This window comes from Clarias gariepinus, chromosome 17, assembly GCF_024256425.1.
Source record: "Clarias gariepinus isolate MV-2021 ecotype Netherlands chromosome 17, CGAR_prim_01v2, whole genome shotgun sequence".
In the NCBI taxonomy this organism is placed as follows: domain Eukaryota; kingdom Metazoa; phylum Chordata; class Actinopteri; order Siluriformes; family Clariidae; genus Clarias; species Clarias gariepinus.
This window is the reverse complement of record NC_071116.1, coordinates 589,563-616,018: the sequence shown is the minus strand read 5'-3', so window position 1 is coordinate 616,018 and position 26,456 is coordinate 589,563. Positions and strand designations below refer to the sequence as shown.

Here is a 26,456-nt window from a genome sequence, read left to right as displayed (position 1 = left end):
TGGGAACAAACATCCATCCCTTAAAGGTGTTGCGCTAATTAAACACCGTAATGAAGTTACTTTGTGATATAAGACACGTGTTGTAAGAACTTTTCTCCAGATTTATTTTGTATTGTAGGAGAAAGCGACAGATTCCACGGCGAACACTCAGTGACAGGAACACACCTCCCAGCAGCTTCTACAGACTTCCTGTTTATTTCCTGTTTATTGGAAACAGAACCTGCTCTTAGAAAAAAAAACCATTAAAATGATTTGCCCGTTAAGACATGATAATCCTCATTCTATACATTTTTTTCTTGTCAGCGAAATAATTTAACATCCTCTGTCTTTTTTCCAAATAATGGAAATAAAAATGTGCTGCTGCTTCTCTCACATAGCTGCAGCTTAAACACACATGTTCTCTAAATAAAAAAAACACACACACAAAAAAAAAAACACACACATCCAACTTTGGTTTTATGTGGAAGTGCAAGACATGATTACTGAGTGTGAGGAGACCCAGAGTTAATCTGAACAGAACTGCTACATTTTCCATCATAGCTTTAAAGTTTTATGGTCGAAACAACACTGGTCTGGTCGAGTTCTCGTGTGTTCTCGTGTAAGAGTCTTGAGATGAGCGTGAGTTTAAAGGAGCTTGCTGATGCTTTAGCTCTCAGTAGCTGAACATTTGCGGCGCTGAAGCCGGAGGCTGTGCAGGCCCTGGAGCCTGAGGCTGGATTTGATGGCTTTGCCCAAGATTACGCTGCGATTCCTGGGGAAGCTGAGCTTCAGGGTCCTGGCAGCTTTGGGGGCTCTGAGGCTCAGCCTCGGCTCCACCCACCGCCATGGCCGCGGTCACGTGATTACCGTCTGATGTCACTTGACCCGTACCAGTGTTCACATGATTTGCATCCGCGTGCGTTATGGGCCTCCAGGCCTCCAGGGGGTGTGAGATGGGATTGACGAAAGTAGTGAGGTTAATGAAGTGAGCGACGGACTGCGTGTTCACACCATCTGCCTGCACGCTGGAGCTGGAGACAGGGTCAAAGGTCACGGTGAGAATGGAGCTGTCAAGGGTCAGAGGTCGCTCCATGGCGATGGGCTGCAGGCTGGTAAACTGAGCTGCTGTGTTGATGGGGGTCACCCTGATGTTGGTCAAACTCACCGAGGTGGTGGGAGGGGCAGTGGGGTCGGCTAACACCACCACCTGTAAGGGGTGAAGTAGAGGTCCAAGGTTCGATATTGGATCACAAAAATATAAAGAATTAACATAAAAGTGTTTAAATAAATAAAACTATACATTGTGTAAATAACAATTAAAAAATATTTCTATATGAAATTTCATACACAAATGATTTTTTAATAAAGGGATTCATATAAAGACCATGTACGTACCAACGATTCCTAAGAGAGTGTAAGAGTGTGTGGTGTTACCTGCTGTAAATTCTGCACGGCCGAGTTGGTCTCATCCCCTGTGGTCGCCGTGGTCGTGGAGAACTCACTGTTTTTTCTTGTTAGCTCTGTGTATTCCACTGAATCAGAGAGAGGCGACTCCTGAAGCTTCTGCTTCTTCTTCATGGGACTCGAGTTCCTGTGAGCCTTTACTGTGGACAGAGGGCCCTGACACACACAACCACACACATATGTAAACATAAAAAATATACTTCTTTTAAGTGACGTAACACACACATACACACACACACCTGTTCTATACTGATGGATGAGGCATCAATTGTTGCAGCTTCTGAGAAATCATCCAGATACTCCACTCTCACGGTCACCACCTACGTCACCATGGAAACAACAAAAACACAAAAAACCCTGAGTGTCAGAGTAACGTACGCGCGCCTGTGTATGTCTGTGTGTGTGTGTGTGTGTGTGTATACCTCAGGGTGTTTACGGCGTATATGTCTGTTCATAGAGGCTCGCGTGGATACTTTCGTGCCACACATGTGACAGCTCTGAGCCTCGACCTTCTCGTGTGTGAGCTGGACGTGTTTCTGCAGCATGTACTCCGTCACGTACTTCTTATCACACACCGAGCACGACCATGTCTTCCCCACTGACACACACACACACACACACACACCCAGATGTTTTTACCATTGCTTCATGAACACATGAGTTCTGCCACGTGTGATGTGACACTCACCTGTGTGTATGAGTTTGTGTGTTTCCATTGTGTTTCTCTCACTGAAGGTTTTCCCACACAACTCACACATGAAGTCCTTTATACCTGCAGCAGAACACCACACACACACACCAAGTTGAAATGACATTTTAAAAACAAGTCTGAATTCTTTTGTTTCATGACCATTAACCACTCACACCCACACACACACACACACTCACACACCCACATACACTCAGTAATCCATTAGTTTAGTATTAAACTGAGGCATTTAGACATTTCCCAACACTAACAGGGCTCAGGTGAGACGGACCTGGACCTACACATCCTTCTGTTCTCGGCCCATCAGTACACACCGCACCAGAGTGAGGTCACTGTCCTGGTGACTGAGAGATGTGAGCTGACTGGACAATTATAGTTGTAAGAAGGTTGTGAGGAGAATGTGAGGTGGTTGTGAGGTGGTTGTGAGGAGAGTGTGAGGTGGTTGTGAGGTGGTTGTGAGAAGGTTGTGAGAAGGTTGTGAGGAGAGTGTGAGGAGAGTTTGAGGTGGTTGTGAGGAGAGTTTGAGGTGGTTGTGAGGTGGTTGTGAGAAGGTTGTGAGGAGAGTGTGAGGAGAGTGTGAGGAGAGTGTGAGGTGGTTGTGAGAAGGTTGTGAGGAGAGTTTGAGGTGGTTGTGAGGAGAGTGTGAGGTGGTTGTGAGGTGGTTGTGAGAAGGTTGTGAGGAGAGTGTGAGGTGGTTGTGAGGAGAGTTTGAGGTGGTTGTGAGAAGGTTGTGAGAAGGTTGTGAGGAGAGTGTGAGGTGGTTGTGAGAAGGTTATGAGAAGGTTGTGAGGAGAGTGTGAGGTGGTTGTGAGGAGAGTTTGAGGTGGTTGTGAGAAGGTTGTGAGAAGGTTGTGAGGAGAGTGTGAGGTGGTTGTGAGAAGGTTATGAGAAGGTTGTGAGGAGAGTGTGAGGTGGTTGTGAGGAGAGTTTGAGGTGGTTGTGAGGAGAGTGTGAGGTGGTTGTGAGGTGGTTGTCAGGTGCTGCTGTACCTGTGTGTCTCTTGTAGTGTTTCAGCATGTTGACTTTCTGCGCAAATTTGCGGTTACACTCCTTGCACTCATACTCCTTAATGCCCTTGTGAAGCTTCATGTGGTGCCGCAGGGCATGTTTCGTCTTCATACCTGCTCTCAGACACACACACACAAACACACACTTATGATTGTGGATGCAGAGGAGAAGCAGCACATGGAGGAATGAGTGTTTATTATCCAAAATTATCACCTCACACTAGGAGAACAAATATGGCCCACTCCACACACTGTAGCACACTAACCCCAGGGAACAGAGTTAAATAATGGACATGGCGTGCTTGTGTGTGTGTGTGTGTGTGTGTGTGTGTGTGTGTGTGTGTGTGTTCTACCTTTCCCACACTCAGCACACAGGAAGTCACGGATGTTATCATGAACTCTCAGGTGCTCCTTCAGCATGTCCTTCCTGGCAAACGATTTTCCACACTGATCACAACTGTGACTTTTCACACCTATTTGCATGCACACACACACACACACACACACGCTTTAAATAAAATAAAGCTGCAGAGCAGTGGACTACACATTGAACAGGATGTGTTATGGGACGCAGAGTGTGTGTGTGTGTGTATGACATGAGCAGCGCTATGCTAACACACCTGTGTGAATGATCTTGTGCCTCTCCAGGTTGCCGATGCTGTTGAAGATGCGACCACACATCTCACACGGGTGGATGTACCTATGACCAGGTCACATGACACATGAGCTACACTGTTACACCATGCTGCATTCAGATGTTAATTAATTCTCTACAACTACAGCTCTGAACGTAGCGCAGGTTTGATCTTAATAAGTTAATTCTAATATGTCATAGTTTCCATGGTAACAGCTCCTTTTCAGGGACGTGTGCAAAACACACTTGGCTGATAATAATCAGATCATTAAATTCAAGGTTTATGCAACATTCAGGGAAGGAGTCTCCAGTATCAGAGCTGGGTACAAGTCAGAGGTAAAGCTGTAAAAAAACCTAAGCTGTAACTGTACATGTGTATGTACGGTCAGGTCCATAGATTCTGAAACAATAATCAATTCAGGTTCAGAGTGGTGTAGTACAGAGGCCAAAATGTATACCTGACAGTATAACTGTGTGTGTGTGTGTGTGTGTGTGTGTGTGTGTGTGCATACCTCTGCACAGCAGGGTCAGGAAGCTGTTCTCGGTGAATAACCAGGTGAGCGTTGTATGTGGCTTTGAGAGCGAAGCGCCTGTTACAGATCACACAGCCGTACCCGCGCTCTTTGTGCATCTCCATGATGTGCTTCAGGTAATCCCGGCCTTTAGCGAACGTCACCTGAGCAACCGCGGGTCGGCAGGACAGACCGGATACGGATACAAATATTCATTCTGTTCCATCCACATGTACTGTATGATCAGTAGGAGTACAGAGCTGGCTTGTATGTGTGTATGTGTGTGTGTATGCGTGTGTGTGTGTTATTAACCTGGCACTTTTTACAGCTATACTTGTGATGTTCCGGATCGTCCTTCTCATCCTCATCGTCTGAGTTTCCCTCACTGTCGTCCATCGATATTCCGATCTTTTTAATGAAGTTCTCTCGCTCCTGTTCATCCATTAATGCAATGTCCTGAGAGAGAGAGAGAGAGAGAGAGAGAAAGGGAGAAAGGAGGATGGTGCATTCTGATTGGTTGAGAGCAGTAAGTAACCGTATGTTGTTGCAATACCACGTACACACAACCATCAGGGTTTGGATCAGGGCACTGCACACTCGCACTGCAAACTCCCCCCCACAGTGCGCACCCCCCCCCCCCGACCCCCCCCCCCCCCCCACGTGCGCACCCCCCCCCCCCACAGTGCGCACCCCCCCGCAGCCTTACCTTGAAGTGGACGTGTATGTGGTCTCTGAGCACGTCGACGCGGAAGAACTTGCGGCCGCAGATCTCACACGTGTACTTCTTGTCTCCATGAGTCAGCAGGTGTTTGTTCATATTACTGCGACAGGAAAACACCTGGAACACAAACAACACCTGTATAACACACAGACACACACACGCTGTACATCAGCACAGGGGCGGGGCTCGCTACACACGGGCATGTTACACTCCAATGTCACACCTTTCCTTTTTTCCCTTAATGTAACCTCGCTCTACTGCCTGGTTCCTGAGGTTGGGTTTGTGCTGCAGATCTGGCAACCGTGAACAGTGAAGCAGGAACGCGCACACACACACACACACACACACACACACACACACGATGAGCACACATGTAATGAATGGTGTGCAATAAGTCGGCTTTACCAACACGGGTGCCAATACTTCTGCACCTGGTGGTGGTTTCTCGGTGTGTGTGTGTGTGTGATCCTCCTCACCTTGCCGCAGATGGGACACGCTGAGGGTTCCTTCCTGTATTTGGTTCCTTCCTCGCCGTTCGCTTCCATCTCTTCTCTCTTCATGTTCTTTGAGCCTGATGGCACACACACACACACACACACACACACACACACACACACACGAAAAAATCTCTTCAGGTTTGCTTTGGGCTGATTGATAGTGTATTACTTCCTCTGTGTGTGTGTGTGTGTGTGTGTGTGTGTGTCTCACCCATGACGTGGCGTCTCTGGTGGTCCTGCATGACGTCTTTACGGTAGAACATCTTGTTACACACCTGGCAGGCGTACAGCTTCTCCCCGTGCTTCTTCTTGTGCTTCGATAGGTTACTGTTGGTGGAGAAGAACCTGGAGCAGAGCTCACACTGAAACGTCTTATCATCTGCACACACACACACACACACACACACACACACACACACACAGTGTGCCCAGACCATTACACACATTACCAAGTAGAAAAAACAACGATAAACATCTACACATTCTGTAATAACATTATAATTACTCACACACACACACACACACACACACACACACACACACACACACACACACAGCGAGTCAGAGCTGTACCTGTCCTGCAGTTGTGGAAGTTCAGGGCGTTTTCTACTCTGAACAACTTCTCACACGTCTCACACTTATACCTGTACTCCACATCAGGCTTCACACACACACACACACACACACACACACACACACACACACACACACACCATCTGTATTAGATTTACACGATAAGCTTTAGAGACAGTGTATATTATTCATTTGACAAAATCATGTGTTTTCAATCTTATATATACACACACAGACACACACACACACACACACACACACACACACACAGTGTGTTACCTCGTTCTTGCTGTGTTTATATGAGATGTGCTGTTTAAGACTCTCCTTACGGCTGAACATCTTGTCACACTCGTCACACTTAAACAGTTTATCTCCTGAAACAGATGAGAGAACGTGTGTGTGTGTGTGTGTGTGTGTGTGTGTGTGTGTGTGTATATATCTGTGTGTGTAGCTGTGTGTGTTTACCGTGAGAGCGAACATGCCGGTTCAGATTGCTGCTGTTCTGAAACACTTTATTACACAGGAAACACTGATACACTCGCTTATGATGATCTCCGCTCTTCAGAACACGCTTCCTCAACGCCGACCTACAAACACACACACAGTTTATTTCACAGTCTATTTCTCCACATGTCTACACACACACACACACAAACACACACACACACACACACACACGGCAAGAGGATTAGGGGTGTGAGTTCTCACTTCCCGCCGCTGAGGAGGCAGCGTGTGTGTCTGCTCGGTTTGATTGACAGCTCGTCTCTGTCCCTCACAAGATCTTGAACATCTGTCACTGCAGAAACTGGGGCAGGAGCACGGGTGTCTACACACACACACACACACACACACACACACACACACACACACACACACACACACACACACAGGCTTAAGGTTTGTGTGAGCTCATCCAATCTAGGAAATGAAGCTAAACAGAACAAAGTTAATAAAAAGTCAGTGTGTGTGTGTGTGTGTGTGTGTGTGTGTGTGTGTGTGTGTGTGTAAGATCACCTTTACTGAGTCCTGCGGTCTCTCCTTTTGCTCTGCGATGTCTGTTCACTCGTTTCTTTGGCTCAGGTGGTGCGGGTGTGGTATTCACCTCAGGAGAGACGACCACTGCCATCTGCTGGACAGGTGAGACGGCAGCGGGTGAGACGGCAGCGGGTGAGACGGCCGGGAGCGAGACGGCCGGGAGCGAGACGGCAGGGGGCGAGACGGCAGGGGGCGAGACGGGCGAGCGGGTCAGCTGATCTGGAACAGAGGAGAGTAAGGTCAGGTGAAGGAGAGATGAGCTGTGTGGTAATGAACTCTCACAGCCTTCAGCCTCACCTGTGTTACTGTCTCTGACCACAGGGGGCGCCGACACCACCGCTCTCTCCTCAACAACAGCCAGCTTCACACACAAGGGCCCTACACCACCACAAACACCCGAATAACACACAACCATCAGACTACATGTGGACGGCTGGGTTAGGGTTAGGGGTGTGTGTGTGTGTACCTGTGTGTATAGGTGTGCGTGTGTGTGTGTATATAGGTGTGTGTGTGTGTGTGTGTGTGTGTACCTGTGTGTGTGTATGGGTGTGTGTGTATAGGGGTGTGTGTGTATAGGGGTGTGTGTGTGTGTGTGTGTATAGGTGTGTGTGTGTACTGTAGGTGTGTGTATAGGTGTGTGTATAGGTGTGTGTATACGTGTGTGTATACATGTGTGTATACGTGTGTGTGTGTGTGTGTGTGTGTGTGTGTGTGTGTGTGTGTACCTGTGTGTGTGTATGGGTGTGTGTGTATAGGGGTGTGTGTGTGTGTGTGTATAGGTGTGTGTGTGTACTGTAGGTGTGTGTATAGGTGTGTGTATAGGTGTGTGTATACGTGTGTGTATACGTGTGTGTGTGTGTGTGTGTGTGTGTGTGTACCTGTGTGTGGAGGTGCTACAGGAGGTTTCAGTACAGGTTTCTCCATCTTTTTAGCGTAGAACGCTCCGTACCACACCCTGAGCTCCGCCCCCGGCAACACATCCTGTACAACAGAAGTGTGTAAGTGTGTGTGTGCATGCACATGTGGGGTGTGTGTGTGTGTGTGTGTGTGTGTGTGTGTGTACCTGTGAGGTGTTGAAGTACAGCTCGTTGTCCTGCTGGTACGCCGTGAGGTTTTGGTGTGTGTGATCCGTTGCAGGTCTGACGAGCATCATCCAGTTGCAATCGTCCTCGTTAGATGTGTCCAAACAGACCACGGAGCCGTCTGCCTGAAAGATCTGTTTCTCACACACACACACACACACACACACACACACACACCAAGTATATTTAACTTCCTGATTCTATAATTATTTATTATTTCACACTGCTAGTCTCTGCTGCACAGGCTCTCGAGCTCCAGAGTATGTGTGTGTGTGTGTGTGTGTGTGTGTGTGTGTGTGCGCGTGTGCGTGTGTGTAATAGTGTGTGGTTCTGTTTCTTCTGAAGCTGACCTTTAAAGGAAACGGTGTGTGTGTGTTCAGCTGTGTGGCGCGTTTGGCCTCAAACGGGCCGAAGCGTGTCCTCCTGACGAGCCGCTGGAGGACGAAAACCCCCTCCGTCCCTCCTTCAGCCGAGCGGATCTCCAGACTGTCCGGCAGAGACGACCTGTGCACGCGCACACACACACACACACACACACAACAATCTTAACCCAGTAAAGTTGGATTGTTATTATTATTGTTGCTATTATTATTATTATTATTATTATTATTATTAAACATTATCATAAAAATTATGCAAATAAAAAATACTTACAAAAACAAAATAAATACAAAAATATATTTACAATAATCATTAGTATTATTAGATGGCGGTGTTTCACTCACCGAGCTCGACTTAACACAAACGAGTCTTTAACGGTGACGACGGGGCCCAGCTCAGGACACTCAGAGTTATGGTACTGAGCACAGTCCTCACACCCTACACACACACACACACACACACACACATAAAAAAAACTCCTGCATGAACCATAAATCCTGTGTCATGTACATTTAATAAATCTATTTTATTATACTGTTATTATACTATTTCTTGAAATCTCACAGCTGCCCCAGTGTGTGTATGTGTGTGTGTGTGTGTGTGTGTGTGTGTGTGTGTGTGTTTTAATGCCCCAGCGTGAGACATTTTTAATCCCTCAGTCTCCCTGTCTTTCACTCCTCCTCATAACACACTGTTTCATTGTCTATGTAAATGAGCTGCCACTGAGCCACGCCCCCCTGAGTAACAACAGACAGGGGGAGGGGTTATAGTACATGTAAAAATCAGAAACACATTACCTGATCAAAAAGCCACTAATTACACACGCTTTACTGGTCTCAAAACACTGCCAGCGCTATTAGTTGAAAACCATGTGGATTAGACGTTGCATGCCGCGTACTTGCAGCTACTCGCCGCGTGCGCTCACTGTCGAGTTGAGTTTTGAGACTTGGGTGGTGTTTGAGGAGGTGAACCAGGTGGCGCTCTCTAAACTATACCCACACTGACATCCCTCCTGACTCCTACGTGTGGTAGAAGTGAATTCTTCGCTAAGTTTGTTGTTGGCATGAATGATGGCGAGTAACAGAGACACGCTGCTCGGTAACAATGTAGCTTTGTGTTTAGTTTAATGTTAAATGTTAAACTCTTGTAGTTGAAGTTTGTAGTGTTTAAATGCTTTTAAATGACAAAACTATTGTTATTATAAATAAAACTATTTTATTAAAGGTTTAAAATTTTGACTAAATCAGGGGGGAAAATTTTTATATTGAATCTGGATATTTATAAAATAATGATACTTACAGAATTGCAATATTAACTGAATTGACACTTAGGTATTGTAATAATATCGTATCGGGAGGCGACTGGGAATTCCCATTCCTAGTACCTAAATGCCGCTGACTTCCTACTTCCTGTTCTAGAACACCCATTTTTTTTTTACTAAGACACACCCACATTGCCATATATGGAAACATTACATCACACCAACCTCCAACTAGAATAAGATATAAAAGTGTTTCACTAATAATGATAATAATAATAATCATGCAGTAATGGGTAATCTTCTCCAGAATGGGCTGGTGTGTGTGTGTGTGTGTGTGTGTGTGTGTGTGTGTGTGCAGCCACACCTGTTTAATCAGTCGTTCTTGGCTTTCAGTAAACTGTCAGGTGTGGCATCTGTGCGTGCACACACACACACACACACACACACACACACACACACACACACACACACACACACACACACACTAACGGGCCTTTCTGGGGAAGATCTGACACCTCTGCAGTACAGTATTAAGTAAATGTGTGTGTGTGTGTGTGTGTGTGTGTGTTGATACTCACAGATGTAGTCGTCTGGTGTCTGCTTCTCCATCCCCGCTGCACACAGAGAGGGAAACACACTTAGCAACCTCAATCAGTGTGTGTGTGTGTGTGTGTGTATCAGGATCACATTCCACATTACAGATACACGTACATGTGTCTGATTATCACCTCAATAAAGGCTGTACTGCAACTTTAGAGAAGTGTGTGTGTGTGTGTGTGTGTGTGTGTGATAAACAGCAGTGCTCTGTGTTGTTGAGTGCAGGGAGCTCCAGTCCTACAGGTGGCGCTGTTACTATTTCATGCCAGTTTCTACCCCTACAGGGAATGGAATGTGTACAGTGTGCACCTTGACTCCATCGTGCAGTGTGTGTGTGTGTGTGTGTGTGTGTGAGAGAGAGAGATGTTGCATGTTTATGTCTGTCAGTCCACTTCCTGTCTGCACAGGAAGTCCACCTGTATGACATCATCACTGTCACCTGCTCTTAAACGGTTTGTGTGTCAGATCCGGCTGTGTCCTTCAGCTTACAGTCACGACACACACACACACACACACACACACACACACACAGCCGGGCCACTTCCTGTGTGCAGATCAGTCACTGTCCAGTCTGACCCTCAGTGCTGTGTTCTGACCCATGTGTGTGTGTGTGTGTGTAGGTTTAGCTGAAGTAGACTTGTGTTGTGTAAACAAGACTAAACAAATAAACAGTAAACAAACAGCCCCCACAGGCCGGACACTGGTGTGGTGTTGGGCTGCACTGGGAACACTGGGAACTCTTTATTCCTGTCTGATCCTCCCATTAAACACTCTAAACACACACACACACACACACACACACACAGGATCCAGTCCTGCACTTCACACCGTCACTGTGTGTGTGTGTGTGTGTGTGTGTTTTGGGTTCTTCCTGCATGAACACACACGACTGTACTGATCATTAACACTCCTGAACAAAGAGTGTGTGTGTGTGTGTGTGAGAGAGAGAGAAAGCCTGTAAACAACAGACTCCGAGATCCGGTGTGTGTGTGTGTGTGTGTGTGTGTGTTTATGCCGGGTTTTTACTCTGATCTGTTCAGCAAAAGCAAAAAAAAAAAAAAGTAAACACACCCAGCAGTCTGTAACCGAGAACAATCGGCGCGGCGGCTGGACCGGAGAGCGCGGGGAGCGCGAGCATCAGCGCGAGCACACACACACACACACACACACACACGGCGCAGAGCGCGTTCCCGGGGTCCGGTCGGAGTGTGTTCCCGGGGTCCGGCCCGAGCGCGTGCGGTGTCCCGGGGGCTCGGTGTGTGTGTGTGTGAGTGTGTGAGAGTGTGTGTACCGCGCGGTGATTTTACCTGATTCTCTCTTCACCGTCTGCTCGCGCGCACCGAAATCCTGACTCCGGGTTTCCAATCCGCTCCAGAAACCGCGCAGGACCGGAAGTGCAGCCGCGCGCGGGGCATTCTGGGTAATGTAGTCTCTCTACATTAGTGTCTTTTACTACAAACAGGAGGAGAAAAATAATACAGAAACTAGTGTTAGTACACGTCACCGACTGTTACAGAGTCTGTAGAAAGAGTTCAAGTTTATATCTTATAATAATAACCTGATCTTTAATGTAATCAGTGATATTATTATTATTATTATTATTATTATCATTATTATTATTATTATTATTATTATTATTATTTGAGGTTGAAGCCCACGTCCATGTCTGTGTGTCTCTCTGTACAGCAGAACTCTCTGTCCATCTTATTAATACAAAGAAATCCCATTCTGTAAGGTTGAGTATCTTACGCCTTGTTTACACTAAGTTGTCCTTCTTTGGTGCTCAGACAAATACACTCCCTGTTCGGTAATCGGAGAGTGAATCACAGATGAGAAATGGAAAAAGGAGATCAAAGGATAAAGATGAAGTTTTGTCTTAAAACCACTCCAGCGTGTTAAAATTCACTTATACCACTTCAGCGCTGTTATTTCAGCCAAAGTGAAAATATGAACTAATCCCAGTCAAAATATTCACTTTATCTTTTCTAATTAATATCTATTGGTGCAGGTGTTTGTTTACATTGAGACAGTAGCGCATTAGTAGATTATTTTACAGTAGATTATTAAATCCCACACATAACTGTTCATAACATCACTTTTACTCCACATTTACATTCACTGATGGTGCAGATTAAACTTCAGACAGAGATCTAAGGACTGCAGGAGATTCAGTAAAGTCTAGACGGATGGTTTTGTGTGACGCTGGACAGACAGACAGACAGAATTTTTTTCTGAGACTTGTTTCTGGTCCTTCAGTGTATGAAAGAAAGATATCATTGAAAGAGTTAAAGAGTTCTGACCCAATGTACAGACTAAACCTTTATTTTATTGATATACCTTGTTTATAAACCTTTAGAGGTGAAGTGTGATAAGTTAGTCCTTTTTTCATAAATGATAAATAAATAAATACATATATAATATATACATTGATAAAGTTATAAACGAATTCATACTTTTGTTCGTAAATGTAATTTTACAAAATTGAATAAACACACTTGTACTTAAAAATTGAAATAGAATCTTTTAAGTATTTTATATATATCTATATATATATATAGATAAGATTAGATTAGATTCAACTTTGTCATTGCACATAGTTACAAGGCAACAAAATGCAGTTAGCATTTAACCAGAAATGCAACTTAACAGCTGGAAGGGAATGCAGAGAGAGTATATCTATACACACATATACACATATATTAATATAGATATATTAGTGTACTGTCTATGTGCAGGTTATACAAGTGAATGTACAGGGAATATTTACAGAGATATTATACAGGGATGTTGGGTTATCAGTGATGATGCCGTGCATGTAAAGGGGTTAGGTGGTTGGTGAAGTGTTCAATAAGGTAACCACTGTGGGGTAAAAACTGTTCCTCATCCTGCTGCTCTTGGCTTTTAGGCATCTGAACCTTTTTCCAGAGGGAAGAAGAGAAAACAGTTTATGTGCAGGGTGAGAGGTGTCCTTCACGATGCTACGGGCCCTACGCAGACACCTTTTCTTGTACACCTCCTCAATGCCATGAAGAGGGGTACCAATGATGCGCTGGGAGGTTTTCACCACCCTTTGGATGGATTTACGGTCCGAAACAGAGCAGTTACCGTACCAGACTGTAATGCAGCTGGTTAGGATGCTCTCTACTGCACAACGATAGAAATTATGGTATTGGAACCATACATAGGACTGCAATCATGCGTGTACAGTGAAAACAGGAAGGGGCTCAGTACACAGCCTTGTGGAACGCCGGTGTTCAGAATGATGGTTGAAGAGAGAATGTTATTGGATTTAACATTCTGTGGTCTGTTGGTCAGAAAATCCAGTATCCAGCTGCATAGAGAGGTGTTGATTCCGAGATCAGCAAGCTTCGTTATCAGCCTGGAGGGGATGACTGTATTGAAAACAGAGCTGAAATCCACAAAAAGCATTCTTGTGTAAGTGTTCTTATTATCCAGGTAAGATAGTACCGTGTGTAGTGTTAGGGAGACAGCATCTTCAATGCTCCTATTCTCACGGTAGGCAAACTGATGAGGGTCCAGTGTGGGTGGTAGGCTTTTCTTGAGGTGTGCTAGGACTAACCGCTCAAAGCACTTCATGAGTATGGGTGTAAGTGCAATTGGTCGGTAATCATTAAGGCACATGGGATTGGAGTGTTTAGGCACAGGCACAATGGAGGTGGATTTAAAGCAAGTCGGCACTGTTGCTTGGGATATATTCTCCAAGTTCACATTTGTGTGATTCATATGGAAAATTTTTATGAATTATTTATTTATTTGTCCTCCTTATTTTTCAGCTTATTATTACACGCTGCCCCTTTTATACTCACCAGCTGGGATGTTCTGTTTGAAATATATATATATATATAAACTTTTATTCCCTCACACACACAGCTTTTTGTATCATCTGATTGGTTAAAGATGGTTTAATAGTTTTTACGTATTTTTTTTAACACGATTTAAACTTTAAATAAAATGGACTTTCTCACACATCAGGTTATATACCACACACACATGTTCACATGTAGTGTTTTATATTCCCCCACAATCTCGCAGGATTAATCCGTTTTCCAAATGTTTATCAGATTGGATGATCTTTATTTTTTCAGTTTCAGATCTAATCACACTGAGCCATGTGGAAATGAGCCTAAATCTGTCAAAAGTTTCATCAGAATCTCTTATTTGTGTGTGAGCGCAGTAAAGTGTAGTGTGTTCCTGACAGATCACTTGCATTTAGTGACGCCCACAAAACATCATATAAGGTAAAGAAAGAGTGAGAAACCCAGGGGTGTATCCCCTCTCACACCAGTACCGTCCGTACCTCTTGGCCTCCCTTGGATGCTGCACAGGATGCACACCCCAATAACCCCTCCCCCTTTTTTCATCATCTTTAAAAATGCAGCAGAAATCAGACAATAAAGACTCAACAGACATCTTGGCGTTAATCAGCGTTTATTGCTTCAAATGATAAACCTGATATGTTAATCATATACAATCCCTGCACAGCGCGCGCACATACACACACACAGGTTCCAGTCCATTGCACACAATCTTAACGCACCAGTAGTCTGTTCTATCCACACACACACCTGCAGTAAACTCATAAAGCTCGTTAATTTGACGGCTACACTCGGCTCCATCGCATCACTTGTTTTAACTGCTTATTCTGGTTTCTGCACATAGAGCTCACAGTGAAGGGTTAAGCGCGCACACACACACACAACACCAGGAATGGTGCACAGTTACCACAGCGCTCTGACGATACAGAAGAGATAAAGTGACCGATTGACCATGTGACCTTCCTGTCCCGAGTGAACCTGGGGATCAGATATAATCCCTAATCTCTGTGTTCTAATCCCACATAGGAAACACGGTGCAATAAGCAGATGGCTACATTTACACTTAGCAGATGACCTTATCCAGAGCGACTTACATTTTTTCTCTCCTTCCTTCCTTTCTTTTTTTTTTTTTTTTTTAAAACGTCTGAGCAGGACGCGTAAGAGATAGAGAGAGAGAAAAAACCCCACACTGATTTATTACGTCTGATGTTTTATCAGTGTGTTTATGTCCAAATAGTGTTAGTGATTTACAGGTACACTGTGATAAACTGCAGCGTAAACATCTCTCCCTCTCACAGACACGCAAGCACACACACACACACACACACACACAATCAGTCCAAACCACAGCCTGAGACATCACACACTTGAGTTAAAGCTCCCAGTTGCAAAAACATAGAAAGTGATTACGATAAAATAGGAAACGCCAATCAGGATGCTGCTGATTACCCACACCACACACACACACACACACACACACACATTCAGCTGGTCATAAGACTACAAACAATCAACACCAACAGTGTGTAACATCACACACACACACTGAATGTGTGAGCAGTCTCAGACAATAACACAAGACAGGTCATGTGATCACAAAACAAACAAACAAACAAAACCTAAAAAAACCACTGAAATGATGCGGCGACGTCACTGAGTGTGATTAAAGCTCTCGTTAATGCCCTCGTGTAGTGTTTACACACTGTGGATAAAACTCTCTCTCTCTCTCTCTCTCACACACACACACACACACACACACACACACACACACAGTATTTAAACTAAGAGTTACAGATTTTACACATATATTAAAAAAAAGAATAAAAATACAAATGTAAAAGAAAAAGAAAACCAAAGCTCATCGAACCCCCCTGTGGCACGTCTGATTTACACACCACCTGTCTCCCTTCCTGCACACACACACACAGGTCGTTCCTCTTACAGGAATACACTCCCTCTATAGAAACAGGAAGCCTTTTCTCTGTGCGCATGTTTAAATCTATACAGTTACGATCATTATAATTAGCAATATTACTGATTACGTAATAATGAATCTTTAGATGTTTATTACTACACCACACACCAGGTCTCATCATCATCGTTATTAATATAATATTATTTTTATTATTAATGTCGCATTAATTTTAACCTAAATGTGATTAAAAAATATAACAGTTAAAACTCTAAACCGTTTAATGTAAATGAGTTACAACTCGTTAAAGCTAACAAGCCGCCTGATTGGCTGCAGTAAACTCCACGGCCAACCGGACGGCGAGGGCGGGACCACCCACGGTGCCCTCCGTATGATAACAGCGTGCTTTCACCTTCATCACCTTAATAATGTGGAGATCTCTTCATTCAACAGTGTGTGTTTGGATGCTTTTGGTGTTTACAGATAAATAATATTGTTTAGCGAAGCCTCACATGGAGGACAGATAACAGAGCCGAACCTGAATGTCTGAATATAATTTTGTCCTCTGAAGGGTGCCAATAGTTCTGGAGAAACCTTGGTAGCATGCACTCACTGTTAAAGAGCACTAACACTGTGGTCTGTATACGTCATACAGCACTTGGTGTAGAGTTTGGCTTCTATCATTTGTAATCAGTACTCGACAGGCCACGCCCACCATAGACGGTCGCTCCGTCTGTAGCAGCAGAGCGCGTTACGCGTGGAGGACGTCCTTCTGACCGGCAGGACGTGAGGATTAGCGTAAGGATCAGCGTATCTATCTGGATTAGTATTAGCATACAGTGTTGTCCCTGGAATGTTCAGTGTCTTTCTGGAGACACAGTGTGTGTGTGTGTGTGTGTGTGTGAGAGCGTGTTAATGAGGGTGAGGGGGGTCAGACGTCTGGACACCGTTGGCTTTGCTCTTGTGTTTGTGCAGCAGCTTGCGGTTGATGATGCGCCTGAAGGTGGCGGCGCGTCTCTCCTCGGCCTGCTCCAGGTACTGCAGGTCGTTATGGGACTGACTCATCCCCGGCTCCTTCCTCTGCTGGCGACGCCTGAAAAACAGCCGCGCGCCCTTATGGAGGAAACTGCCTGCACGGGGGAACAGCAGGGAAACATGTCCGAGTTACACACTAACACTCACAAGCATGCTCACACACACACACACACACACACATTGTAACAACGATGTATTTAGCTTATAACGTTTCTCTGGACATGAAATCAAACATGCCATGCTTTCTGGGACGGTAAAGATAATAAGAAATGCAGAAGAATAAAATTTAGATTTGTGTTTGGAAATGTCCAGCTTTACACTGAAGGATAATTTATTAAGTGTGTAAGAATCAGAGGAGCTCATTGGTTCAGCCTGCTGTCCGTGTGAACTCCACTCGGATTATAAAGAGTTATGTGACATTTATTATTTTTTTGCCGAATCTGCTCCTATTTAATATTTCTCAGATATTATAACAAGCTCTAGTCATGTGACGGCTTTCAAGACGTTAACTTTTAATTTAAACTCATAATTTTTTTAAAAAGATGTTGTGTTATACATGTAGTTTAAACTAAATAAATATTTGAATGGTGTTTATACATCACTTGTGATTATTTATTGTGAGCACCAACTGCTAATGATTAAAGTATTGGCACCCCTACGCTTGAGCCACAGCAGGTTTTTATTTTTAAAATTGTTCTGATTAGATTTTTACTCAGATTGTGTCCTTTTGATCATTCCTATCAGAAACCACCTGATAACATCCAGAGAAATTCTTAGAAACACACACACACACACACACATTGTAAACATGATCTCTAATTGATCTGAGCGATGGAGTGTAAATAAAACAGTTTCACTAAAGGATGTGCAAAATAAATTGTGGTTAAACAGAGGGACTAATGGAGAGCTACGAGGGATTAAAGCGTTCAGGACCAGTCCAGCCCTCAGCTTCACAGTGTTAGGACGGTGTAACGGAGGCCAAGGACTGGGGTTGGGGTTCGCATCCCGCTACACATTACACTACTGTTTTTTGTCTACATCACATTATCACTACAGACTCCTGGAGAGAAAGTGCACTCACTCAGGCAGCATTAAAGTCTGCTTACCCACGCTCTCCTCTTACAGATGGCAGAGAGGTGACAGGAAGAGGGAGGAAGAAAGAGGGCATGGTCAGAGAGAGAGAGAGAAAGAGAGAGAGAGAGAGAGAAATCGTTACTAAAGTATGAGAGGGTCAGATAAAGCACGAGACGTCACAGCACCTTTGTGTTTTTTGGATGGAGTCTCAGCGGTGCAGAGTGAGAGCGAGGCCTTGTCCGATTCCTCTCCGGTCTGACTCTCCCAGTCCGCTCCGCTCGCCCCCTCCAACAGATCGGTCGTGTCCGAGGCGCCGATCTCCGACAGCGTCTCCGCTTCCTGCCTCGAGCACTCGGGCGAGTCGGACATGGAGGCGTCCATCGCAGCGGCGTAGCCGGCCATCAGAGCCATCTCGTCGTCCTGGGACAGGGGCGCCTGGGACACGGAGACACACAGACGAGTGTGAGGTGTGTGTAAAGACAGTCTGGGAGCTTCCAGGCTCCTCATGTTTCACTTAGACAAGTAATTGACGCGTTGTGTGATGACATCACTTCCTGCATCAGCCTGATATGTTTTGCTTAACTGTTAAAAACGTTACGCTCAGTGCATGTCCTCTCTAATGTGTCTCCTCACGTGTATTTAAGGTTTCTCTGTCCTGATCAACTATACGGCCGAGTGTCTTTTGAAACATGTTTATTCTGTGGTTATTATTTGCTAAAGGGTCGTTCATGCTCACGCTAAGACTCGCATCAGATCCGCGCAAACAGGACAGGACGATCAGAGGACAAATAAATACACAGGAAGAGACACTCTGGACCCCAAGCACATTCCACTCAGAGTAACTACACAAACCGTTTCTCCTGCCAAGTCCAGCAGTGTGAGCAGCGCTGCCAGCGAGAACACACACACACACACACACACACACACACTTCAGCATGTAGAACTGTGTCACAGCACGAGCTTAAAAAAATATCAAAACTACACTGTAAAGATTCGGCTAGTGTGTCTGTGTGTGTGTGTGTGTGTGTGTGTGTGTGTGTCTGTGTGTGTGTGTGTGTGTGTGTGAGAGAGACCTTGGCCACTCCTGAGATGATGATGGTGCTCTTTTTGACGGGGGATTTGAGTTTCTGCTTGGCCGACTCGTACAGCTGTCTGATGGCGGCCTCGGCCACCGGGTCGGCGCCGGTCAGCATCAGCAGCTCTGAAACACACAGGAACATGTGATCATTACACACTTCCTGAATGGGTCACAGGGACACCAAGGGGGCGGAGTCAGAGAATATACTGTAACACTGGAGCAGCTTAAGGACATTTAACACAGAGTGCAGGAGAGGATTTATACAACACACACACACACACACACACACACAGAACAGAAACAGGATAAGTAATTCAGCTGTATTGTCCTCAGTGGAGTGAATTTTCAACAAGCAGCCACTAGAGAGCGCTGTTTCTAAAGATCTCACAGGAATCTCCTGGTGTAAAAACCCAACATTTTAACTTCTGCATCACAGTTTTTCATTTTTTTCTGTTGTTCAGCACAGAGAGTGTGTGTGTGTGTGTGTGTGTGTACCTGTGTCTGATGACGATAAGGCTTTGCTGACTTTGGCCCCCAGCACCGAGGGCTGTTCAGACACGCGCCTCTCCGTCAGCTTGCTCCTGGGCGGAGTTCTCATTGATTCTGAACAGAATAAGTAGAGTGTTTACATCACAGGGTGTAATACAGACCACCAAACACTGCCGGGTGTGAACCAGCATTCCCAAAAGTACCCGTGTGTGTGTCTGTGTGTGACGGTACCTGTGTGAAGCGGGCGTCCCGGGCGGCTCTTCACTGCAGTGACGGTGGTGACGACGGTTCCGCACGGCATCACGGTTCTGTCCATCTCCACTCGCTTGGCGGGCGCCGGTGTAGGGGGCAGCCACGTGCGCACTTCACTCGGCTCCAGGTACGACACCTGGACAAAAACAACCGTCCGATTAGAATACACACACACACACACACACACACACACCTGATTCTGATGAAACCACAATTTCTCATAACACAGAGTCAACATCAAGAACTTACAAACTTATAACGTGATGTTTTACACAAACATGTTTAAATGTATGTAATATATTAATTATTTATCGACTCTAAGGTTTGATGTTTAAAAACAATGAATGTGTCAGACAACCCTATCGCTCTAAAGTCTCCGTGTGAACACCACCAGTAAAGATTCAAGACCTACAGGTATATAATCTGTAATGGTAATTGTTTAATGTACTTAAATAAAGTTGATTAATGGAGTTATTAGTATAACAGTAATCCCGCTCAGTAGATCAGACGACCTGACGGGACTGAGAGTCACCAGCGTGTCTATTGGTTTTATTCTGTAGCTCTAGTTTTATCCAGACAGACAACAGTGATGACCTCTGACACTTAAATATACAGTGTATATTTTGTGTAAAAATATAAGATAATAGAAAAGTTGGCCTCTGTATATATAGTGTAAAAATATACAGAGACCAACTCTGTCTGTGTGTGTGTGTGTGTGTGTGTGTGTGTGTGTGTGTGTGTGTGTGTGTGGCTTTGATGTTATGGTGAGTGTATCTCTGTAGCTTTAGGATCTTAAATATATAAAAACAAGCTTCCTGGTGTACAGGGCACACACACACACACTCCAACACATACTGTAATGTTACTTCATAATATGCGTGTGTGTGTGTGTTACCTCAGCAGTCAGTGAGCCGATTACTTGGTGTGTGTTCATCAGTGTGAAAGTGTGCTGTCCTCTTGGAGTCTTCTGCACCAGATTAAACGGCACACACACTTGGCCGAGCACATGACCTGGCGGGAGACACACACACCCACACACACACATTAAGAACATCTGCAGCGGTAGTGTTTACCCCCCGTCCCTGACAGTGTGGTGTTGGGTCTCAGTACGACTCACTTCCTGTCCTCCACACACTCACTGGTGCTGATGAGGATTTTGTCTTCTTTATTTAGTTTCAATATAAAGTTCAGTTCAGATTCAGTTTGAGTCAAATTAAAGTCAAATTAAAGTCAGCTTTATTTATTTATTTATTTACTGTATTTATTTATTCATTTATTTATTAAAGTCGCGGCTGAACTCGTTTGTGTTGAATTATATTTTTTTTACTGCTTGACCTTAAATATGAGTTAATATTAATAATCTTACTCTCTGGATGTTTCTCATGATCCAACAGCTGGATGTTCAGCTCCTTCGACCTGCCGCTGAGTTCGCTGTACACACACACACACGCACACACACACACACACACACATCAGTCATGTGATACACTGAGACACAAAAGTTACACACCTGTATAAATGTTCCTAATATATAGACATACAGGTGATGTAATAAGTGAAAGGTACTGACAAGATGAAGGGCTGATCCCACTCCGGGTCGCTCGTGTCCTTCAGCACTGAGGTGGACAATCTCTGAGGAGGATCATCTAACTGCAGAACACACTGAGGACTTACACTGCCTGTACAACACACACACACACACACACACACACACAGCTTAGAATTACAGGCTGGAATCTTACACCACTGAGAGATACACAGTACACACTGCAGTGTTATTATTAGTCTCCTCTCAACGTACAATACTTTCTCTCATAAACACATAAATAGTGCTTAGACAAGGAAACAGTGAAAAGGATATTGTTAGAGTGTGTGTGTGTGTGTGTGTGTGTGTGTGTGACCTGCAGCTCCGTTCTCCTGGCTGTACGTGACCCGGATGTTCTTCACTAAGAGTTTCCACTGATGAGCACGAGGGGGTTTAGGGGGGGACGGGACCTCCGAAATCCTGTTCCTCACTTCCTGTGAGACAGGAAATAAAGGACCATCACACACACACACACATCAATAAATAACATCCTTTCACTCTTTTCTTCTCAAAACACCGTTTATGAGGGAGATCAGAGCAGAAGACGAGTAACGATTAACAAACAAAGACTTTTAACGTGATAAATTATTTCAAATGACTGATTAATTGATTAATTAATTAAAGTGAATGAAGATTAAGGAAGGTTTAATAAAGTAACCCTAGAGATGCACTGATTGCAGGTTTCTCAGCTGATTCTGACCCCTGAGGTGCTGGAGATTATTTTAATTTTTTATTTTTTAAACTTAATGCAAACACACACATTTCTCTCACCTTTCTTTAACCAAAAATTTTATTATTTGTGATTTTATATCTGATCAGTTGCACGACACTGAGGTCACCCCCCCCCCCTTCCCCCTGTGCTGTCTGAGCTCCATCACAGTTCACTGGGGTTAGTGCACTCAGGTACACTCAGGAGCATGATGTAAACAATTCTCATAACTTACAGGATTTTCAGAAACTCCTCGTATAAACAAAATGAATTTATGATGATGGTGATGATGATGGTGATGATGATGATGATGATGATGATGATGATAATGTACCTTGAGCTCTGCAGGCTGCACAGTCCGGCTGCTCAGAGTCACAGAGGCTCGCGTTTCACACAGGACCTGCTTCAGCCTGCTCCTCACTGCTGCTTCACTCACACACACCGACACTCCCTACACACACACACACACACACACACACACACAAATATGACCTAAAAGCTAAAACAGAAGAAAGGTGTGTCTTTACAAGAACATCGGGCAAATACACTGACTTCCGTGTATGTGTGTGTGTGTACATACCTGTGTGTAACTGGGTCTGAGCTGCAGGTGTGTCAGGTCCAGCTGTTTCAGTCCCCACATAATCTGAACCTCTCCATCCACCTCTGTCATCTGCAGGGCCAGCTGGATAAACACACACACACACACACACACACACACACACACACACGGTTATACATCACTGTGTTCTTTGGGTTTTAAAATAGGAAGACAAAGTGTGTGTGGTTTGGGACACGCCCACAGTGAAGTGTTTGTTGGTGCTGGAGATCACTGAGAGAGGACGGGCTTGTAAACTGATGGTCTTTAAAAGTGTGTGTGTGTGTGTGTGTGTGTGTGTGTGTGTGTGTGTGTGTTGGTACCTGCAGATGTAGCGGTGAGATCTGTACGCTGTATCTCAGAGGAGTGTGTGTAGAGCCCGAGTTCAGACAAGCGCTCAGAGAAAACTGCAGTTTGTCTCCAATCACCTCACACTGCACATCCTATAAAAACACACACACACACACACACACACACGCACACACACACCGCTTCATATGGAGAAATTCTGCAGAGCTACAGATAGCTGGTGTGATGTTCAGATTAGTGATTTCTGGTGTAAAAACTAAACCCTGTTTGTGTGTGTGTGTGTGTGTGTGTGTGTGTGTGTGTGTGATCTGTTTACATTCTGTAGAATGGAGATTAAACCCTATGAGGAACTGAAGCGTGGGGATATGAGGGGAGAGAGGAATCTGTTAGAGCCGAACATCTGGATTTGTGGCTTCGCTGCATTACAGCGCAGAACAGGAGGAAAGAAACTGGTCTGGAACGACTCGCACGGGAAGTGATACACTCGCCTGTCTGTTCATCACTTGTCAGCGCGAACACACTGTCCAGTTTAAACAACATTCTATCAGTTTCCTCTCACACACATGGTGCTGTGGTGTGCTCTTCAAAAAAAATTTTTATTTTTTACTCACAAAAATAACTGAAAAAATACTCAAAACAATGCTTTTGAAGGAGGAGCCTAACAGGTATGTGTGGGGGTGTGGGCGTGGCTACTGAGTAAAAAAACATTCTTTAACTATTAGAGGGTTAATGGTATCTAATGCACTTGTAATGTTCACTGTTTCACTGCTGAAGGTTCCAGTTCTCCAAGGGTTTGAGTACCTGTTAAAAACCATACCAAGGAGAACTAGTGGTACTCAGGGTGCACGGTTCTGCTTAAAGCGTTCCTCACTGCAGAAGAACTGGAAGTGTGAGTTCTCCAGCAGTGAGAGAGAGAGAGAGAGAGAGGAAGATTAGTGATCAGACTGCACACCTTACGTCCAGGTGATGTTCTGAAGCTGGAGACGTGATGCACGCTGAGCTCTGACGACTGAACACCATCCTCCTCAAACACCAGCTGGATCGCTCCCTAAACACACACACAAAGTTCATAACAATGTACACACACAGTTATAACCAGATTATTACACAGTGCATATTAAACACAGTACACCACTCAGTGTGTGTGTGTGTGTGTGTGTGTGTGTGGTGTTCATCATTCTCTCCACTAACACTCTTGCGCGTCTTATGGAACCTCTGGCCCGTTCCTCTTTCTCTGAGCTCCACAGGAACGCTTTAACACTCCGCACGTCTCTGAGTCAGTACGCACCTCTGCTAATTCATTACACACACACACCGCAGCAGGATCCCTCGTGCTGAACTCTACAGCTGAGCCCATAAGTTAGCGCACCCCTGAGAGACGGAGGAGCGCGGCTGATCGACACCAGCGTGTCTGTTAGTATTCTGGACTTGACTTGTGTTAATAATAAAACACACACAGATGTAATCTGCACTAAAAAGGTCTAACACTCTGAATGTGATGAAGATTCTGTAAAGTACTTTTTCATTATAGTGTTTAATCAATTTCACACCGTAAAAGAAAGTGTAGAGGGTACAAACTTTTGCACGGTGGTAGTCTGTGTACAGGAGGTTGTTAGTGTGTAGGTTAGTCATGTGACCTGAGTGTGTCTCATAAACACCAGGGATATGTGAACGCAGCCATTGTTGAGTCCTAATTCGAACTTTTGATCCTACGTATGACACACACACACACAGACACAGACACACACAGACACACACACAGACAGACACACACACACACACACACACACAGACAGACACACACACAGACAGACACACACACACACAGACCTGTGCAGTGCGGCGGTTCTGGTTCTGGTTCAGAGCTCGGACCCAGGCTCTCCTCCACGCGCCCCTCCAGCCCCTCAGCTCCAGCAGCCACCCCAGCAGCCGCTCCGCCTCCCCCCGCTGCTGCTCCCCCGCGGCCCGGCTCGCGCTCCGGAAAACACCGAAATACTGCACTAAATAGATGAGTAACGTCACCACGGAGGCGGCGAACAGCGTGAGCAGACACAGCCACTGCAGCGACTCCGACACGCCGCCGCCGGCGCTCGCGGACACCATGGCGGCTCGAACCGCTCCCTCAGCTCAGCGCTAGCAGCCCGCTAACTCCGCGCTAACATGCTAATCAGATCCGCACTCAGCCTGTCAGCGCTCTCGGCTTTTCCCCCGAGTTCTCCGGCACTGACACCGCGGTGTGCTCCCCGGCGCTCATCCTCCTGTCCGGGCGTGTTTTCTTTCCTCTTCCTCGCTAGCCTGCTAGCTAACACATCTGTTCAAAAAGTTACCACATCACTTCCTACACACACACACACACACACACACACAGCGGCGGCTGGGATGCCCCTCCCCCTCTCCTACTACTAACCCACCCGATTGATCTGCAGCAGGCCCCGCCTCCCTGTCGTTGGCTTGACCGCGAGTTCCGACTCTCGAGCGTTGATTTGATTGGCTGGAGAGACCTGAGTGCGTTAATCGAGCTGCCATTTTGGAAAGGTCACCGTTCCGACGACTCGAGTTCTACGATAAAAAAAATCTTGGATTTTAATATTTTATATATAACAAGTGTAATAACTGCGCGAATCTCTGTATAGAAGGTAGGCGGGGCTTGTAAAAATACAGGTATATATCGGGTATTGTGTTTTACTGCGTCAGTGATAAATAAGTGTCATAAATATTAATATTTAAACACGGATATTAACTATGTTTATTTATAAAGATATTTGTTGTATATATGATACATTTTCTTTTATATAAAAAATAATGACGTTGCATTATGTCATCCACCGTCGCAGCCCGCGAGCTCCAACTTCCGCCTTTTTTGAGCGGGAACGTGAGTCAGTCAGTCAGTCAGTGACCGTTTAATGATTTATATAAAACACAGAATCTTGTTGTTTCTTTTGTGGAATAAAACATTCCAAGTTTATTTATCGATCTTGTAAGCAATTTAAAACACTTTTAAACTGTTAGCTCATGCGTTCTTTGTGAACTAGCTAGTTATGCTAATGTTAGCTATGTAGCTAATTGCACGGATTTTAGCCATCGCGCGCGCGAACAGACCGGATTTATCCAGTTTGTGTAAAATCGATGG

General features: G+C 45.0%; 2 protein-coding genes across 3 annotated transcripts; both read right to left on the bottom strand.

Annotated features, from left to right (window-relative positions):
• Positions 1-24: 24 nt before the first annotated feature.
• prdm15 (PR domain containing 15) lies at positions 25-11,839 on the bottom strand. 2 transcript variants are annotated; one of them, XM_053476247.1, is made up of 26 exons: positions 11,760-11,839; positions 10,434-10,469; positions 8,939-9,032; positions 8,564-8,717; positions 8,195-8,347; positions 8,010-8,112; positions 7,429-7,509; positions 7,333-7,350; positions 7,111-7,302; positions 6,805-6,922; positions 6,562-6,683; positions 6,376-6,470; positions 6,097-6,184; positions 5,735-5,902; positions 5,503-5,597; positions 5,012-5,143; positions 4,618-4,761; positions 4,306-4,469; positions 3,780-3,859; positions 3,513-3,632; positions 3,142-3,273; positions 2,132-2,215; positions 1,866-2,041; positions 1,683-1,763; positions 1,414-1,599; positions 26-1,186 (listed from the first exon to the last, which is right to left on the bottom strand). In XM_053476247.1, exons 2-26 carry the CDS (start codon positions 10,462-10,464, stop codon positions 653-655), a joined length of 3,345 nt encoding a protein of 1,114 aa, XP_053332222.1. In that variant the 5' UTR covers positions 10,465-10,469; positions 11,760-11,839; the 3' UTR covers positions 26-652. The 2 variants fall into 2 exon arrangements, with proteins under 2 accessions (XP_053332221.1, XP_053332222.1); XM_053476246.1 differs by having other exon boundaries at positions 25-1,186; positions 7,111-7,350.
• Positions 11,840-14,884: 3,045 nt separating this feature from the next.
• LOC128545484 (C2 domain-containing protein 2) lies at positions 14,885-25,693 on the bottom strand. The gene is made up of 14 exons (XM_053515782.1): positions 25,157-25,693; positions 24,279-24,374; positions 23,341-23,460; positions 23,003-23,104; positions 22,757-22,873; positions 22,030-22,147; positions 21,699-21,807; positions 21,495-21,559; positions 21,024-21,139; positions 20,108-20,264; positions 19,883-19,990; positions 19,383-19,510; positions 18,495-18,744; positions 14,885-17,330 (listed from the first exon to the last, which is right to left on the bottom strand). Exons 1-14 carry the CDS (start codon positions 25,427-25,429, stop codon positions 17,113-17,115), a joined length of 1,977 nt encoding a protein of 658 aa, XP_053371757.1. The 5' UTR covers positions 25,430-25,693; the 3' UTR covers positions 14,885-17,112.
• Between the last annotated feature and the right edge of the window lie 763 nt (positions 25,694-26,456).